This window comes from Zonotrichia leucophrys, chromosome 23, assembly GCF_028769735.1.
Source record: "Zonotrichia leucophrys gambelii isolate GWCS_2022_RI chromosome 23, RI_Zleu_2.0, whole genome shotgun sequence".
Taxonomy (NCBI): domain Eukaryota; kingdom Metazoa; phylum Chordata; class Aves; order Passeriformes; family Passerellidae; genus Zonotrichia; species Zonotrichia leucophrys.
Window position 1 is genome coordinate 491,464 of NC_088192.1, and position 17,523 is coordinate 508,986.

The 17,523-nt window shown below is 51.3% G+C and overlaps 1 protein-coding gene across 3 annotated transcripts in view; it reads right to left on the bottom strand.

Moving 5' to 3' along the window:
• Nucleotides 1-17,523, bottom strand: part of ARID1A (AT-rich interaction domain 1A) — a 55,101-nt gene that overhangs the window by 27,007 nt on the left and 10,571 nt on the right. For 2 of the 3 annotated variants that reach the window (XM_064731390.1, XM_064731391.1), the window contains exons 2-4: nucleotides 5,798-6,010; nucleotides 4,742-5,200; nucleotides 3,346-3,459 (exon numbers count right to left, since the gene is read on the bottom strand). In XM_064731390.1, the coding sequence (XP_064587460.1) occupies nucleotides 3,346-3,459; nucleotides 4,742-5,200; nucleotides 5,798-6,010 (786 nt within the window). Of the gene's footprint in view, nucleotides 1-3,345; nucleotides 3,460-4,411; nucleotides 4,444-4,741; nucleotides 5,201-5,797; nucleotides 6,011-17,523 lie in introns of those variants that run through there. The other variant, XM_064731392.1, reaches the window with a different exon arrangement.

The window sequence follows — 17,523 nt, forward strand, 5'->3', positions numbered from 1 at the left end:
AAAATTCACAGATGAACCAGAGTGAAACATCACTAAATAAACAAAATGGTTTCCCAATAGGGCAAAACAGCAGAATACTAAAGTTAAAACTGTTCCCACTCTACAATAAGATGAAAATAAACTGTCCAGGACAGGGAGGAGATTTCTCTCTCAGGCTCACCACTACACTGACCAAACTAAGAACATTCTGGGGTAGGAATTCCAAATTTTTTGCCCCAACTGCCCAGTTTGCTGCCACAAAAATTCAAACATGACCTTGCTGTGTCAGGACCTGCAAAACCCTGCCAGACTCTGTCCTCCTGGTTTATCAATGGCTTTTGGGGCCAACCTGGGAGCTCAAACACCAGAGATGCCAAGTTCTGTGGCTGGGAAGGGATGAACAGCCTGGTGGAACCCCTGCCTCATGCCCCACATCCTTCCCAAAGACATCAGGAACTCCTTCAAGGCAGCCCTTGAGAGAGACTGGAGCGAGGTAAAACCTGTCCCATGTTCCACAAGGAGAGAGAAAATCCCTCCCAACAAACCCAACACTCCAAAGAGCTCTGCAGCAGAGCAGAGCTGCAATCCAAACCCAAATGGATCCAATCTGCTTCCCCCAGAGCTGCTTCCATGGCTGCACAAAGGAAGTTTTTACCTGGAAATGTGTGACTCCTTAGCCTCAAAACCCAAGACTCAAAAGTCCAAGCTAGCACTGAATAAACTGGATGCAACTCTCCAGGAAGAATTTTTTGCTAAGGAGAAGAAACTAGGGAATCTCCTGGGAGAAAGAGATCTATCCCAAGGATCACTATTCCTCTATTACACCCAGACACAGAATACTCCACTCCACTTCTCCTGTGCAATTGCAATCTAAGTTTAGTTTGGCTGCAATCCTGATGGAGACTCCCTGGGGAAGGAGTGAATTTTACAGAGAAATTCCTCAGCCTGCCTGCCACAGGAAGGGAGAGCAGCCAGGACACTGACAGGGAGGCAGGGCTCTTTACAAGGCACCAGGGAGAAAGTCTGGTGAATGACACAACAACCACGATGCTGCGGAAGGAATCCTGAAGGCTCCACCCAGAGGGATCCACAGGACATTCCTCAGGCAGATCCCAGAGCTGGACAACCTGACCATGTCCCTGCCAGGGGACCAGCACCTCCTGAAGGGTGATGCTCCAGCCCAAGGAATATTCCCTTTATTGCCCTGAATTCCAACATGAACACTATGCACAATATCCACGTGCAAAGGCCCAGGACTTGTGAAGGCACATAAATTCAACACTTCCCAAGAACCTAAAAACCAGAACCTCCTTTTCCTCTTCCTGCTGGGCTGATTCCTGTTTAATTAAAGATGATGCATGGCATGATTTGCCCCAGTTCCAGGATACCCAGTGAGCTTCTCCACAGCACCCACCAGGCCTGGGAGAGGGCTCAGAACTCTGTAATAAAATTAAAAGCCCACAAACAAACTCCGCTCCTCTAAGTCATCCATAATGGCAAAACAGGGATCTGGGAATCCTCCTGAGCAGGATAAAACTTTCTCAACTAGACAGACTGAGCAATATCAGGAAGATAAAAAGAAATTGATAGTGCCCTTCCATGGAGATCTTGTGTTCCTGAGCATCCCCAGGCCAAACTCTGTGCAGGAGATTGATCACTGCAAACTGAAAGAGGGATTTGGCTGCCAGCATCCCAGAGATGCCTCTGAACACCCTGCAGCATCCCTGTCTGGAGCCCTTCTCAGCTGGTGCTGCTCTTGTCCTACAGGATCCCAAAGAGACAACAAGGAATTATGGAAGATGTACAAGTGAGTCTCCTTTTTTTAATTTTTTGCCTACTAAGGAAGAGAAAGGCCAAAAATACACCAGGGTTGGGTAAGCTAAAGACTGCTTGATTTCTTAAATGCAAATTATTTGGTGGTAAAGCCAGGAAAACCTGATATTCCCTTGTTTCTAGGTTCTTCCACTCTTGCAGCTGGGATGGATTTCTTTTCTTAGACTGCTCAGGAGAGGGGACAACTTGAAAAGGGCCAAATATATTTAACCACAAGGTATAACACAAACTCCCACTTGGTGCTGAGAAGGAGCCATTTCTGCAAAGCCTGGTTCCTAATTCCTATAATCCAAGGCAGAGGGATCAGTGGGATCCAGGGAGGCTCCATCAGCAGTGCCTCTGAAAGGACTTCCCACCCTTCTGAGCTACAGCAATTGCTTCAATTACTTCAGTGCCTTCACTTCTCCTGAGCTCCTCGCCAGAAGATGGGTCACATGGAAGAACTTGTGGAGAGGCAGAGTGGAAAGAAACATGCTATTTAAAAAGATTCTTTTTTTCCCCCCAGGCCTCAGAACAAATTAAATCTTTGTAATCAGGGTCCAAAAGGAAAAAAAGGGGGAAAAAAAAAAAGGGAAGAAAAAGCAACAACCCACAACTACTCCCATTAGGTGGTCAGAACTAGAATCACTTTATATTTTGGGTGACAATTTGTACCCACAATCTGAAGGCATTATTTCAAGGGGCTGGTAACAAAGCTGTTCTCATGGCTGGGAGCAAAAATAACTCAGTTCTCCACACAGCTCACTCCTCTGGCCAATCCAGCTGCAGCTCCCAGCACTGACTTAGCCAGTGGCTAAAGAAAAAAACGAAACCTCACTCACTTCCTACTGGTTAGAACAAAAGTTACCAGCAAAATTGGAACTCAGCAGCTCCAAACTTTTCTTCCAAGCCAGAGGCACAGACCAACTTGTGCAAGCTAACCCAAACTTTCAACCCTTCTGTTTTCTTGATGTTTTAATACAAAACCAAACCACTCTGGCCCCAAACCTGCTGGAACACTGGGCACTAACCTCATCCCCAACTGGTCACTCCACATTCAGATTTAGGATGCCAAAGAAAATCCAATTCTCCATCTGCCAAGGAAGGAGCTACACAGGACTGTGATCTTTCTCACTCCAGATACCAATGGATTTGTCTTTTTCACCAACTGTTCAGTCAGACTGGACCAGAGAAGCCCACTATTGCTCACGAGTGCCACAGTGGGCCAAGGAACAGGAAAATCAGGTAGAAATGAGGATTTTCCTGGAGGTCAAGGCCTGCTCTGACAGCAGTGAGGTACTTCAGGCACTGCACATAGAGAGCACAGAATGAACTGCTTTAGGCAGCACCCGCAGACCAGAGCACTCAGGGTTAAACTCCCCTCTCAAATCCATTACTTTTGTAAATTACATTCAACCTCCAGTGGGAAGCAGGAAGCTAATGACTTAGCAAAGAGCACAGGCAGCCTCCATGGCTCCCATTTCCACGTGGAACAGGACCAGTGCTCATTTTCCTGCTGTGCTGCTGATTGCCCTCGGGCCAGGCCCCACTCACCGGCAGGCTGGAAGGTCTGGACTGAAGATTCAAGTTCATCTCTTCTTGCCCTTTACTGGAAGCCATTGAGGGAGCAGAGGATGCCTGGGACCCAAACGAGTCTTGAGATAACTCCTGAAACATCAACCAACACACACAAAAAAAGTCACAAATGGAAATACAATGAGGTCTCTGCTGGAATCACTCTGGGATATTCTCACACTGTGGCAGATTTATGTCCCCTTGGTGACATTTGCCCAAAACAGGAGGTGAGAGCCAGCACTGAAAGCCAGCAGCACACAGAGATAATGCTCAGAGCTGGGAGCACAGGTCCAGGGCCATGGCAGAACAGCCATTCCCAGCTTTCCCTCATCACAGACTCTGCCACAGGCTGTCCTGGATCTGCCCCTCTGCTTCCTCACCTTCACCCTCGCTTCAGGTACCTCTTTACACAAACAAGGCAAGCCAATTAAACCCTTCCACTTCCCAAAGGCTGCTCTGGATGCATTGCAGTGTTTGCTGAAAGGTCCCAAGCTTTGTTCCTCCTCCCCAAAGCCAACTTTTGCTTTTGCTGGTTACCACTTCCGTGAGCCACAGGAGAAGCCACCAGCTTTGCCCATGTGGTGCCACTCAGTTTTCTGTGTGTAACTAACTAATTCTAACACACAGAACAGGAGCTTTGCCCCATGTTGTACAACCCAGCATTCTGTGTGTAACTAACCAATTCTAACACACAGAACAGGAGCTTTGCCCCATGTGGTGCCACCCAATTCTCTGTCTGTAACTAGCCAGTTCTCTGTGTGTAACTAACCAATTCTAACAGACAGAACAGGAGGTTTGCCTATGTTGTGCCACCCAGCTCAGTGCGTGTAACTAACCAATTCCAACACACAGTCCAGGAGCTTTGCCCATATTGTGCCATGCAGCCCTCTGTGTGTAACTAACCAATTCCAACGCACAGTCCAGGAGCTTTGCCCATATTGTGCCATGCAGCCCTCTGTGTGTAACTAACCAATTCCAACACACCGACCAGGAGCTTTGCCCCCCACACAGTGCCCCAGCACAGGAGCAGAGCAGGCCAGCCTACCTGAGGCGGGGGGAAGCGCTGCTGGCCGTAGGCCGAGGGGCTCTCTGTGTGTAACTAACCAGCTCTCTGTGTGTAAGTAACCAATTCCAACACACAGACCAGGAGCTTTGCCCCACACAGTGCCCCAGAGCAGGAGCAGAGCAGGCCAGCCTACCTGAGGCGGGGGGAAGCGCTGCTGGCCGTAGGCCGAGGGGCTCTCTGTGTGTAAGTAACCAGCTCTCTGTGTGTAAGTAACCAGCTCTCTGTGTGTAACTAACCAGTTCCAACGCACAGACCAGGAGCTTTGCCCCACACAGTGCCCCAGAGCAGGAGCAGAGCAGGCCAGCCTACCTGAGGCGGGGGGAAGCGCTGCTGGCCGTAGGCCGAGGGCTGCTGCGGCGGCTGCGCCGGCGGGTACGACGAGGAGGGCTGTGCCAGCGCCGCGGGGGCCGCGGGCTGCTGCGCCTGCTGCTGCTGGTACGGCGACTGGGACTGCTGCTGGGAGTAGGGGGGCTGGCCCTGGGCGTGCTGCGGGGCCGCCTGCTGCGGGTACGGGCTGGGGGGCTGCTGATGGGGCGGCTGCGCCGGCGGCTGCGAGTACGGCGGCTGCGCCGGGGCCGGGGGCTGCGCCTGCTGCTGCTGCTGCTGCTGGTACGAGGGCTGCGAGTGAGCGGGCTGCTGCTGCTGCTGCTGCGAGTAGGGAGCCTGCTGCTGCTGCTGCTGCTGCGGGTGAGGGCTCTGCTGGTTGTAGTAGGGGCTCTGGCTCTGCTGCCCGTACGCGCTGGGGCCCTGCTGCCCGTACGGAGGCATCTGCACGGGGAGAGAGGGAGGTGAGCCACTCACAAGGGAGTTTCACACACACACAAACAGATTCTGCTCCAGAAGCAAAATTCAAGAGCAGTAAATACACTGGAATTGCCACTACCTAGATACTTCCCAGAAAACAGCAGAAGTCGTGTCACACACTCACGTGTGACATTATTCTTGGCAGTAACCAAGTTCTAACAGGCATCATAGCTAAGTTTTTAGGGATCTCTATCTGACCACCCTTTAACAAAAGTAACATTGAAAGGAAAGACTGCTTGCTGCAAACATTAAAAAAAAAAATAAAACATTGCCTTTTGAATCCTGCAAACAGTCCAGCAGGCGCCACTTGGATCATGTAATGAGCCAAAACTGACCTGGAGTCATTTCTTGTGCAAAGAACAGCTGTGTCTCTAACTCAGCACAGCAGAAAGAGGATCTCCCTCCCCTGCTATTTATTTTTCCCCTGCTGGATTCACTGCTCTGCCACCGCCTCTCTCAGACAAGGATTCCCCAGGCTGTGGATCCCACCTGGAGGCAGGTGTGGCACAGAACCCAGCCTGCAGAAATGCCACTGTGCCCAGGCTGGCTGTGGAGCTGTACCTGCTGTGCATAGGAGATGCTGCCCATGGCACTCTGCGTCCTGCTCTGCATGGCCATGGGGTATCTCTGGGGGCCCTGGGGCCCGTAGGGCTGCCCGGGGTAGCCGTGGCCCTGCTGCGGCCCCGCCTGCGGCCCCGCCTGCTGCGTGTAGGGGTTGTTCCCTCCGTAGGGCTGGGGCCTCATCTTCCCCATCTGATCCATCGGGCTCGCGGGCTGCAAGGCAATGCAGGACACGTCAGGCACACCCAGACACACAAATTGTTCATTCAAACATCACAGCTACCCAAAAACCCCACAGAAATTCAGCAATTTGGCGCCAAGGAGAGGCTCTGCCTCTTCCCAGGGGCTAAAGCCCAAAGTTACATTTGGAATTACAGCAGGATTCCTGCTGCCCTCCCAAACCCACCACTCCACCAAGAACAAGCCCAGTGAGAAGTCATTTAATGCTGACATCCTTCCCGAGGCAAGACAGGGAACAAGGGGGGAAGGATCATCAAGAAAAATCAATTATCAGTGGAACTGGCTTATCCCCATTGCAGGTAGTAGTTTAATGTCCAGATATTCCACAACAAGTTAAATTTGGCTGAAAATTTAAATATTCACAAGAAACACTGCTTCTTTCACATATAACAAGGTCTCCCAAAACACTACAGGCTGTTAATTTACACTTGTGCATTTCAATTAATGCACATTGATGTAGTAACACTGGGCAGTGCTGCTGACATCCACAGTCCTCAAGACTGCAGTTTCATTTTTGAATCTATTTTTTACATGTGCTTTGTGTCCGCTGCCTTTTGGAGAATAAAGAATTTCTAAATCAAATTTATACAGATGCATGTAAAACACTTTGTCAGCCTCGAAAGTCAGGTCCCTGAGCTTTAGAGCAGAGACAATGAGTGAAGAAATGTAACTTTCCTTGGACTTCATTTGTACTACCCCTGCCTGGAGCCAAGGTTTAGGAATAGTCAATTGGATTTCCTGAAAACACTGTAAACCTCAACACTATAGACCTCAAAACAGGGCTTTTTCACCTTGGCCACCAAAGCAAGGGCTGTTCTGGCATGCTGACCTCTAAATGAATCCCAGCACAGTCCTTAACGCCCATTCCTTGGACTGAATGGGAATCCTTCCCTGAGCTCCTGGTGACCTAACTAATCCCAATTAGATGTTTTCCACAGATCACCATGACAATGGACTCTATTACACCATCCCTCCCTGCCACCAGCCCCGGGGTGGTGTTTGTACAGATCCACCCTCTCTGCCTGAGCTCAGGTGCTTGCGGAGCGGCCCTGCAGGTCTGCACAAGCCAACAGCACACACAGCTCAGGCTGGAAACCCCACAGAACGCTGGAGACCAGAGCAGGGTTCCACTGGTGTTTGCAGAACCCCCCTTGCAGCATGCTGCACTGGAGAGAAACCCCGTGGCAATGAAGGAAGGAAAGTCCTTGCAGCATGCTGCACTGGAGAGAAACCCCGTGGTAATGAAGGAAGGAAAGTCCTTGCAGCATGCTGCACTGGAGAGAAACCCCATGGCAATGAAGGAAGGAAAGTCCTTGCAGCATGCTGCACTGGAGAGAAACCCCATGGTAATAAGGGAAGGAGAGTCCTTGCAGCATGCTGCACTGGAGAGAAACCCCATGGCAATAAGGGAAGGAAAGTCCTTGCAGCGTGCTGCACTGGAGAGGAGCCCCATGGTAATGAAGGAAGGAGAGTCCTTGCAGCATGCTGCACTGGAGAGAAAACCCGTGGTAATGAAGGAAGGAGAGTCCTTGCAGCATGCTGCACTGGAGAGAAACCCCATGGCAATAAGGGAAGGAGAGTCCTTGCAGCATGCTGCACTGGAGAGAAACCCCATGGTAATGAAGGAAGGAAAGTCCTTGCAGCATGCTGCACTGGAGAGAAACCCCATGGTAATGAAGGAAGGAAAGTCCTTGCAGCATGCTGCACTGGAGAGGAGCCCCGTGGTAATGAAGGAAGGAAAGTCCTTGCAGCATGCTGCACTGGAGAGAAAACCCGTGGTAATGAAGGAAGGAAGGAAAGTCCTTGCAGCATGCTGCACTGGAGAGGAGCCCTCCCCAGCAGCCAGCACAGCTTGGAGCCCCAGCACACATTTGTGTGCCCAGCTGTCAGCGCAGGGCGGCTGCCAGGGAGGCTCAGCCCCGAGCCAGCAGCCAGCACAGGGACAGCACGGGCAGCTCGTGGGCTCTGCTGGGCACCAGGGGCTGGCACTGAGGGGGGATGGCAGGAAAAGCCCCATTGCTGGGAAAGGGAAAGGTGCTGGCTCCACAGGAACTGGGCTCTCAGAGCACTTGGTGTCAATATGGCACAAAGGGATGGAGAGCAGAGCCCAGGGGCTCTGTGCTGCTCAGGGCACCCACAGACTCTGCCAAACAAAAGGATCCAACTCAGCCCTGCACAGGACACCCCAGAGTGACCTCCTGTGCCTGAGAGCGTGTCCCAGCTGCTCCTGGAGCTCTGGCAGGCCTGAGAAAGCCTGGCCACCCTGTGGAAGCTGCCCCCAGCCAGCGCAGGGCCCTGCAGAGGCAGATCGTGGATGCCCTCCCACGCTCAGCTGTGCTGGCTGTTCCCATTCTCATCCATACTGACACCAACCAGCCCCGAACAAGTTTTATTCTGTGTTTCATGTCCAAGCTCTCACAGATGGGGAGGGACAAGCGCAGAGGCTGCAGCCCCCAGGTCCCTGCCCTGGGAATGCCAGGCACCCACACAGGGTCTGTGCCAGCTGGGAAAAGGAGCTTCCATTCATGGGGGCAGAAAAAAAGAGATCTTTGAAGGCTCTGGTGGAGCCCTCAGAGCTGCAGGGCCTCAGTCCTGAATGGAGCACCCATGTGGAGCTCCCATACACCTTCAAAGATGCAAATTGTGTTTACATCTTCTCAGCAATTGTCCCCGGTGCTTCCCGAGTCCTGCCTTGTGGGTATCCCCTTGCACTACTGACATCTTCTCCCTGCCCACATTATCTCCTTTGGTATGCAAAAACCGGGCCACCAGGAGCCTTCCTAGCCCCTGGCTTTTGACTTCAGCCTGCTCTCACCACCCCCAAGCACTCACATCCTTCCTTCCACCTGACAAAGTGCAACTTCGGGGTTACTGACTAAATATTTCACCATCTTTTCCATTTGCTACGCGCTTCCTCCTGGTTGTAACTCACCTCTGCAGCCCTCTACCAAGGGCAGCTTCTCGAATACATTCTTTTTAGGGGTTTTTTTAGCTTTTTTTTTTTTTTTCCTAAATACACTCACACCACATGCTGCCACCCCTGCACTGATTGTCTTGTCTGTGGTCACCCACAAGACCAACCATCTCTTCAGGGAGGAGGAAACAAGGTGAAGATTCACTTTTCCATGACTCCTACAGGAAGCATGACAACTACTAAAAAACTTCCAAGAAAGATTTGCCACTGTTTATGCAGCCACTTAAAAAAAAAAAAAAAAAAGAGAGAGAGAGAAAAGAAAAAACCCCAAAACACAAACCCCAAACATCTTTCCAGGATGTGACCAAGTCGTCACCTTGGCTGCTCAGCGTAGGAGGACACGACGTGCCTCAAGCTGCCTCCCTTCCACCAGGCCCTAGCACAGAGAGGGTGCTAAAAACAAACACCAAGAGCATCTAGATTGCAGCCTTATGGATAAAATTCTATCACCAGGAGGAATGTAAATGCCAATTAATCCCTAATGAAGGAACTATTTCATACACACGCTCCTGACTCATAGCAAGGCTAATTCATGCTCCCCAGGGTTGCCCTGTACATCTCAGATGCTGCCATGTGTTGTTTCTTCCTTCAAAATATGCCATTAATTCAGAATATCCCACACAAGGGGCTTCAACTGGACCTGGTATTGCTGCTGTGGCTCACAGAGTCAGCCATCAGGAATTGCTGCCCCAAACCCTTTTGGGGAGTTTAACTCCACGTGCCTCAAGGAAAGGACCAAGCTGGAATGCAGGGATTGATGCAGGGGCTGTGCGGGTGCTGGGGGCAGCAGAGGCTGCACAGCCCCTCTGCACAGCCCTGTCACAGAGATGGGCAGGGTAAACAGGGAAACAGCAAACCCTGACTGCAAAAGGCTGGAAATTCTTCTCTGGGCTGATACATGGGAAATCCTTTCAATAGGAAACCGCAGGAGTAGATTACTGTGATTACACTTCAAAAGCAAAGGCCCTGCCACAGAGAGACATAATTGAGAGAAAGTGTTGCTCCTTGATCACTGAAGTCCAGACCCCCTGCTTACACCTCCCTGCATTCATAGAAATTGCTTCTATTCTCCCTCAATCCCACTATCTCTGCTGTTGTGCAACACCAGTAAGTACCAAAACTCACAAAACATGGTCCTGCCACCAGTCAAACTCCCAAAAACAAAGCTGTGTGGTTTGGTGAGTAAAGAGAGTGACCAGAAACCCATGCTCCAGAGAAACTGTGGAGCTTTTGGGGTAATTTAAGATATTTCTAGACTAAGAGTTTGTAACAGCAAGCCCAGAGTGAGCTTGAAATTGCTGAGTTCAAAAGCTCTTGAAATCACTCTGTGTGATGTGAAGGGTGTCAGGCCCCTATAATGAGGCAGTGCACTGAAACCAGCTCTTCTTCCAAACAACACCAGGGTTTTCCCTAAGAAACAAAAAAGGCTTGAGGCAGACAAGAGGATTCCATGAACAATTCCTTTCAGATTTTGTCCGGTGGAAGAGAAATTTGGCCTCTTGAATGAATGGCTTGGTTAAATTGGAGAGGACATGCTATTGGTCCTGTCAGGAAAGTGAGTAAAGGCAAGAGGCAAATCCCACTTCGGAAGCAAGAGCCAAACTCTCCACAGCTGTGCAGAAAAACGGAATTCTGACCTTCCCCATTACCTTATTACATATTTGTATTTTATTGGGCCAGAGGAAGAAAAAGAAGGAGAGTGATTTACTGAACTCTCCAGTTTCAAATCAGCGTCACTCAATTATTGGCAAACATGGGTGTTGGCCACAACTGGTTTCTTCAGCTGCCCCCTCTGACCCCCTCAAAAAAAATAAGAAGGCTGAAAAATAAGAGAAAAGCCCTCAGCTCCCACCTTGGCTTTGAAATCTTTTCCTGACCAGCTTTGTTGTCCGTTATTTGCGATAAAAAAATAATAAAAAGCATTCCTGGCTGTTTAACCGAGAGAAGCCCTAATTGATTCCCACAGTCATTAACCTGCATTTTACCTCGGAGAGTGGTAGTTAAGGAAGTCGGCACTGCTATTTATAACTCATCTCAAATTGAGGGCAGACTGCCTAAAATCTAACACATCCCAGCTGTACTCCTGTTTGAACTGGGGCCAAGGGAATTTTTTAAAGCAATCTTGGCACTGAATGAATGACACCAACAGTATGAGCGCGTGTGGTTGTGTTGTGGTGACGTAGCTGGAGGTGGAGGGGACGGACGGGGGGGCCGCTCTCCGTAATCCCTCTCCCCAGCCCAGCTCAGCCCCGAGCCGGAGCCGCCCACCCAGAACCAAACACAGGAAACGTCTTTTCCTGTGCAACGCCTTCGAGTGAGAAGCACATGGCTAATCTGCATAAAAGCAAAGCCACGCCACTGCTGCCAGCAAGGTTGAGCCCGGAATCCCCGGCCACCGCGCTGCCTGCGAGGCCTTGGACCCGCGCCGGGAATCCCAGCGAGGGCCGGGAACAGATGGGGAGGACCCCGGCAGCACCAGCCATTGTCTGCCTGCTCGCACTGGTACAAAGAGAGCCCGCAGAGCCCACGGGGAGCTGCCAGCTGCTCCCAGCCTGGCCACAGAGGGGTCACAGAGCCAGGTGGAAGCGGCCGGGCTGAGTCGATGCTGAGCAGCACCAGGGATGGGCAACTCATCCCCAGGCTCAGGGACAAACTGCTCACCCCTCCAGGGGATCTCATGCGCTGAAGTGGGACTTGGAGAACAGCGATGAGGGATTCGACCTCCCACCTTTAAACCCTCGTCCTAAACCCTCCAGCCCCTGCCCCTTTCCAACCCCTGCCCCTTTCCAGCCCCTGCCCCTTTCCACGTTCCAAGGGCACTGTGAGAGTTCTGCTGCTGCAGCACCGAGGCCTGAGACACACAAACCCCATTTCCCGTGTGATGGTGCCAGCTCACAAAGCACAGGGCTCATGAACAACGTGAAACACAGGGAGGCATTGCCCAGAGCTGGCACCAAGCCCTGGGCATCCACCAAAACCAGGCAGGCTGTGGTGATTCCACAGCTGAGAGCAGCAGCTCCTCTCCTGCGACAACACAACCATGGCTGATCCACAGCATCACCAAAACAGGACTAATGGGGACAGGGACACAACAGCACCCGAGGGGAACACAGGAGGCTCCAGCAAACCCCAGCTTGAGCTGGTCACTCGTGTTTGCACATCAGACAGTCTCACACCCACCTGTGCCTCCCAAAATCCCCCCAGAGGCGACTCCAACTCCTCCAGAACCGGAGGAATGATCACAAACCAACAACCGTCCTCATTCGGGAGCAAACACGGCTCACCTTGCAGTGGGGAACTCTTTCATCTGCTCTATTTAAGGTGCAACTGGCTGTGCTGAGGTCAACACCCCGGCCTGAACTCGCTGCCTTTTATAGCCGGGTCATGCTCCAATGCCTCTCTTCCATGGAGGTCTGCTTTAAAGGGGGCCAGAACAGGCTCAGGGGAAGCTGCAGTTAAAATAAAGATCCTCCAGCAGGAAATGAAGATACCTCCAAAAGAAAACACCTGGAAAACCCATGGTAATAAACACTCCATGAGGTGTACCACCACCTCACTGGGACAGTTTCTCCAAGAACATCATCACAGAAATGCACAGTTCCTTTTTTGTCTTTCCCCTCCCTTCTTAAACCTGAGAAATCCACCAACTTCCTTCAGTCCCTCAGCACACACAGGGCAGACCCCAAGCCTGTGCCGAGCTCCCACCAAGGACTTTCCTTGCCTTCCCCAGGGCAGCCCCATCCCTTTGGGAACCCCACTCCCTTCAGGAAGCAGTTGGGATGCTCAGACTCACACCCATAAGCCTGGAGTGCCAAAACCTGACTTCTGCAATACAGGGCTACAAATGCTCATCCCTTGGAAACGTGCAGGACAAATCTATTTTCACATAAGCTACAGAAAAATAAAACTCCTCCCTCGCCCCCACAAATCCCAGAATCTAACTTGGATTTGGACACATAACCAGGAGGTGATGTATCGTCATCTCATTGTCAATGGCCAATGCTGATGAAAGTCTGGCTGTCAAAACAGATGACCTCTGCTCCACAGTTTCAGTTCTGCAACCAGAAAGAGCCTGGTTTTTCTTCTGACTTTTCCCAGTAGGTCAGAGTTTGACCCCAGACACTTTCTATTCCTCTAAACCTCTGCTAACACCCCCACCTCAGAAGAAGCTCACGACACCAACACAGCAGGGGAACAGGACTCTTGCTGCATTACTTCAGCCACCTGCTTCTATCTGGAGCTCCTGCAAACCTCAAATCTGCCCTGCTCAAAGTCTAACCCCTCCTTGATCATTTATTACACCATTTTTGGGGGAGATCTGCTGTAAATCCAGATCCTGAGCTGTACCAGTGGAAGGAAGATGAGTGAGTTTCTCCCAGCAGCCATCCTGTGACCTGTATCTCCCTGCTAAACACAATCCAGTAATTACCCATTAACGTTTCTCAGCAAGAGCCCAGTCCACACATCTCAGAGGACTTTCCAAAGCACAGCTCTTACTAAGATTCTTCTAATTGATTAAAACTGACCAGAGTTTTGATTACAGGATGTATCATTATGGAACGCCTCATTCCTGAAAGAAGTCAATCGACAGAAGGTGATGTGGTGGGAAGTGAAATGAGAGTCACCCCTCAAAGCCTCACTGGGAACAACCCGACAGCAGCACAGTGCTCATGCCCAAGTACCAGCAGAGTTGTGTTATTTTTTATTTTACCAAAAACTGGAGGGTGGGAAGGTGTCAGGCGATGGCTCCTCATGGACACCTCTCCTGCCTGCAGGCTCAGAGCACATCCCCATGGCAGCAGCACAAGGGATCCCCCATCACCTCAACATTAACAACAACCAGAGGACTCAATCCCTGTCCCTCCACCTCAACTACTTACACTGTGGCAGGTCATTCTGACAAACACCATTCACTGATTTAACAGCAGTCAAAATTAACAAAAGATTATGATTACTGTGCAATAGCTGATGACCAGTGAAAATTTCAGGCATTTCCCAGGCAGCTGGGGTCAGATGATGCAGTTTGTTATTCAGACTGTGTGATCCCCATACAATTTATAGTTTCACCTTACATTTAAAATACAATTTCCTTCTATCCAGAGAACTAAGTAACAAGCTATCTATCCCTCACTGTCAGGCTTCAATTCACTTTACAAGCACATTATTCAAGCAACTCGCCCCAGGATTCCCCAAGTGCCACTGCTGACTCCACCCAAAAATCCAAGCAACACCGAGATGTAAGGAAAACTGCGCCTGAGCTCCATGGGAGATGATCCCAAGGAACATGTGATCCTTGTAATGAGGTGCTGCTCCTTTTAAGATGGAAAGAAACTTCCTTCCTGAATATTAAATCAGGCTTTAAGTTTAGCCGGCCTCCTACTTCTGCGCTAATGAACTGGAGGGAAGTCAACAAAAGGGCTCTCGAACGTCCCCTCGCAGCTCCTGCCGTACCCCAGCAGCGGGACCGGGCCAAGAGCAAGCCAGAAAAAAGGCAGCAGGAGGAAGGGCCAGGCTGGAGGAGCAGAATTACACTCGGTGTCACCACTGCTCCAGTGATCTCACTCCAAGGAGCACGAGAGCAGCTGTTCCCCATCACCAGCCAGGGAGTCCCAAAATATTCGCTACGAACAGCGCTGAAAACCTGAAAGGGCTCCAGATGCCCCGTAAATACATTCAGACACTGCAACCTGTGGCAGACTTCAGTCATCCAGCTAATTCCCTGTAACCCCTGCTTCCTTTAAAACAAGTCCTGCTGATCTCATGGGCAGATGTCTTTAGCTACTGAACACGAGGGATGTTTCCCAAAACTGGAGGTCTGAAGGAAGAGCCACTGCAAGGGCTCACTGCAGTTTGCTTTCTAGAATAAAGGTACTTTTATCAATTCATTAAAAGCCTTTTCTGCACAGAAATCTGAGGGTGCTGGTGCATGCTCTGGAGTTGATAAGACACCTCCAGCACAGCCTCCTGGGTTCCTTTCTAAGAACACTTTCCTGATAAATCTTCATCTGCAAAATGCAGCAGCACAGGTTTCTACCCACTTGTGTGTCTGAAAGCTCCATCTGTATTTGAATATCTCATCACTTTGCAAATTCATCTCATTTTACACCAGAATAAACAGTGGCTGAACAGACTGAACTGGACAGGCAGACTCCCATGACCCCTTCCCACGCCGGGATGGGCATTCCTGGGGAGCCTCTGGGACCAGCTCAGGGCTCTGAACAACCCCGGGTCCCACAGCCCCACCTCACACAGCCACCCTGATCCCTGCAGAGCTGCAGCTCCCGGAGGTGCCTCATCCCAGAGCTCCATCTTATCCACAGCTTCCCCAGGAGCTGCGTGTCGGGGCCTGCAGCTGCTCCGAGCCACGGCTCAGCCTCTGCCCTGCTCCTGCAGAGCGGCTGAACTCATTCAAAAGTGCTCTATGGAAGATCAAAACCATCCTGTAAGTCTGAGGCTGGGCATGAATCTGTGGAAGACGGGCAATCCCAGACTGTGCCAACACAACCCATCCCCTGTGCTCCACCACGCTCACTGCTCACAGCTGCACACCCCGGCCACAGTGGCCATCACCCCAGCCTCGGGATGGGGTGACAGGGGCCTGGCTGCTCTCACAGCCCCAGCCCAGCCAGATGAGCATCACTGATGGCCCCAAGAGTCCCTCAAACACCCCTGGGCTACAGGAGCTGTCACCACACACTGCGCCCCCAGCCCCGCTGTTCCCTCCTTAGGAAGTTTCTCAGTAAATCCCAAACCCCCTCCCATCACTCCCGACCCCGCTGTGTTCTGTGTCCAGCCCGAAACAAGGTAGCAAAGCTTTGTTTTGCTAATAGGAAACAGAAAAGTTACGTTATTTCCCTTGTCATTACAGCAGCTGACAAATCCGGGCGCTATTTTTGTAGATTTTATTGAGCCTTCTCTTATTTTAGCCTTAAAATTCAACCTTCAAGCCTCCACTTCAGTTCCACGGAACCAAAAATATTTAAAATTGCAGTAATGACAAGTTACCATCTGCATTTACTGAGGATGGGCTCTGTAACTTTACAGCAAAGCCACAACCAATCTCCAGTATTTACACCCAAAGGAGCTATTTGCATCCAGCTAAGCAGGGCTGCTGGGGAAGAGGAGGCCGGGGGAGATGGAAAGTCTACGTGGGCAAGAAACTTGGAGCTGCAGCCAAGGCAGCTCCAGACAGCAGGGAAGACACTCCTGGAGCCTTCACCAAGCCAAGGCTGCTGTGATTCAGGTTCACTACAGACATCCTGAGTGGCACAATGTCCTTGTTACTTCAATTTTTATTTTTTTTTAAAGCCCACCAGGCCTTGCTTACAGTAATTTTTGAAGCCTGGTTCTGTTGCCCCACGCTCGCTTCTGTTCTTGGGCTTTTATTTCATCTCCATCCAGAAAAATCCAGCTTTCTTTCCAGGCAGAAGGAACAACGTGGGGAGTTGCTTAGCGAGTTAAGAGTGTGTGCTGGCAGCTGGGGAGAGGATACAAGAATTCCCAAGTGTGCCAATGCCATGGGGGCAGGAGGAACAGCCAACGCTGCAAAGTCTCCACTGGTTCCAGGAACAGGTATAACGAGAAACTGTAAGGCAACTCAGATGAGGAAAGGAAAGGAAGATGAGCCATGACTGTACCTTGACAGCAGTGACACCTCTCAACAGCTTATTGCCATTTACAGAGTGATCAGACACAAAGCTCTCCTCAATTCCTGCCCCTCATTCTGTGGCAGCAGCATCAGCACGCTCAGAGTCCTCAGTAGAGCCAGGAAATCCCTGCTCTGGGGCACAGCAACACTGCTCCGGGGTCCCCAACACTGCTCCGGGGTCCCCAGCACCGCCCCAGGGTCCCCAACACTGCCCCAGGGTCCCCAGCACTGCCCCGGGGTCCCCAGCACCGCTCCGGGTCCCCAGCACCGCTCCGGGGTCCCCAGCACCGCTCCGGGGTCCCCAGCACTGCCCCGGGGTCCCCAACACCGCTCCGGGGTCCCCAGCACTGCTCCAGGGTCCCCAGCACTGCCCCAGGGTCCCCAGCACCGCCCCGGGGTCCCCAACACTGCCCCGGGGTCCCCAGCACTGCCCCGGGGTCCCCGGCACCCCAGCTGAGTGATTCACCTGAGCAGGGGCTGCAGATTTAGCACCTCGCTCCAAGGAGAGGGCAGGCAGGGAAGGGTTAAGGGCCAGAACACAGCTGAAAAGCAAGGAGCACTCGATTGCTCTGGGATGTTTCATACAACACTAATCACTTCATCTGATTTTAATTCCTGACACCAAATCAGCATATAGCTTTTCAAAGGGAATCTTGTCCCAGATTGCAAGGTAATCAATCACAATTAACGTGGAAAGCAGCTTTTGCAACGCCACCATGGCCTGTGAACCGAGCAGGAAGGCCAGGGAAGGGGCTCAGAAACACCCCTCAAGTCCAGGCAGACAGGATAATTTGGGGTAGGTGGGTCTGTCAGTGTCTCTGCACAGCAGCCAGTGCATCACCTGAGTCGGGGTGGGTTTGATGC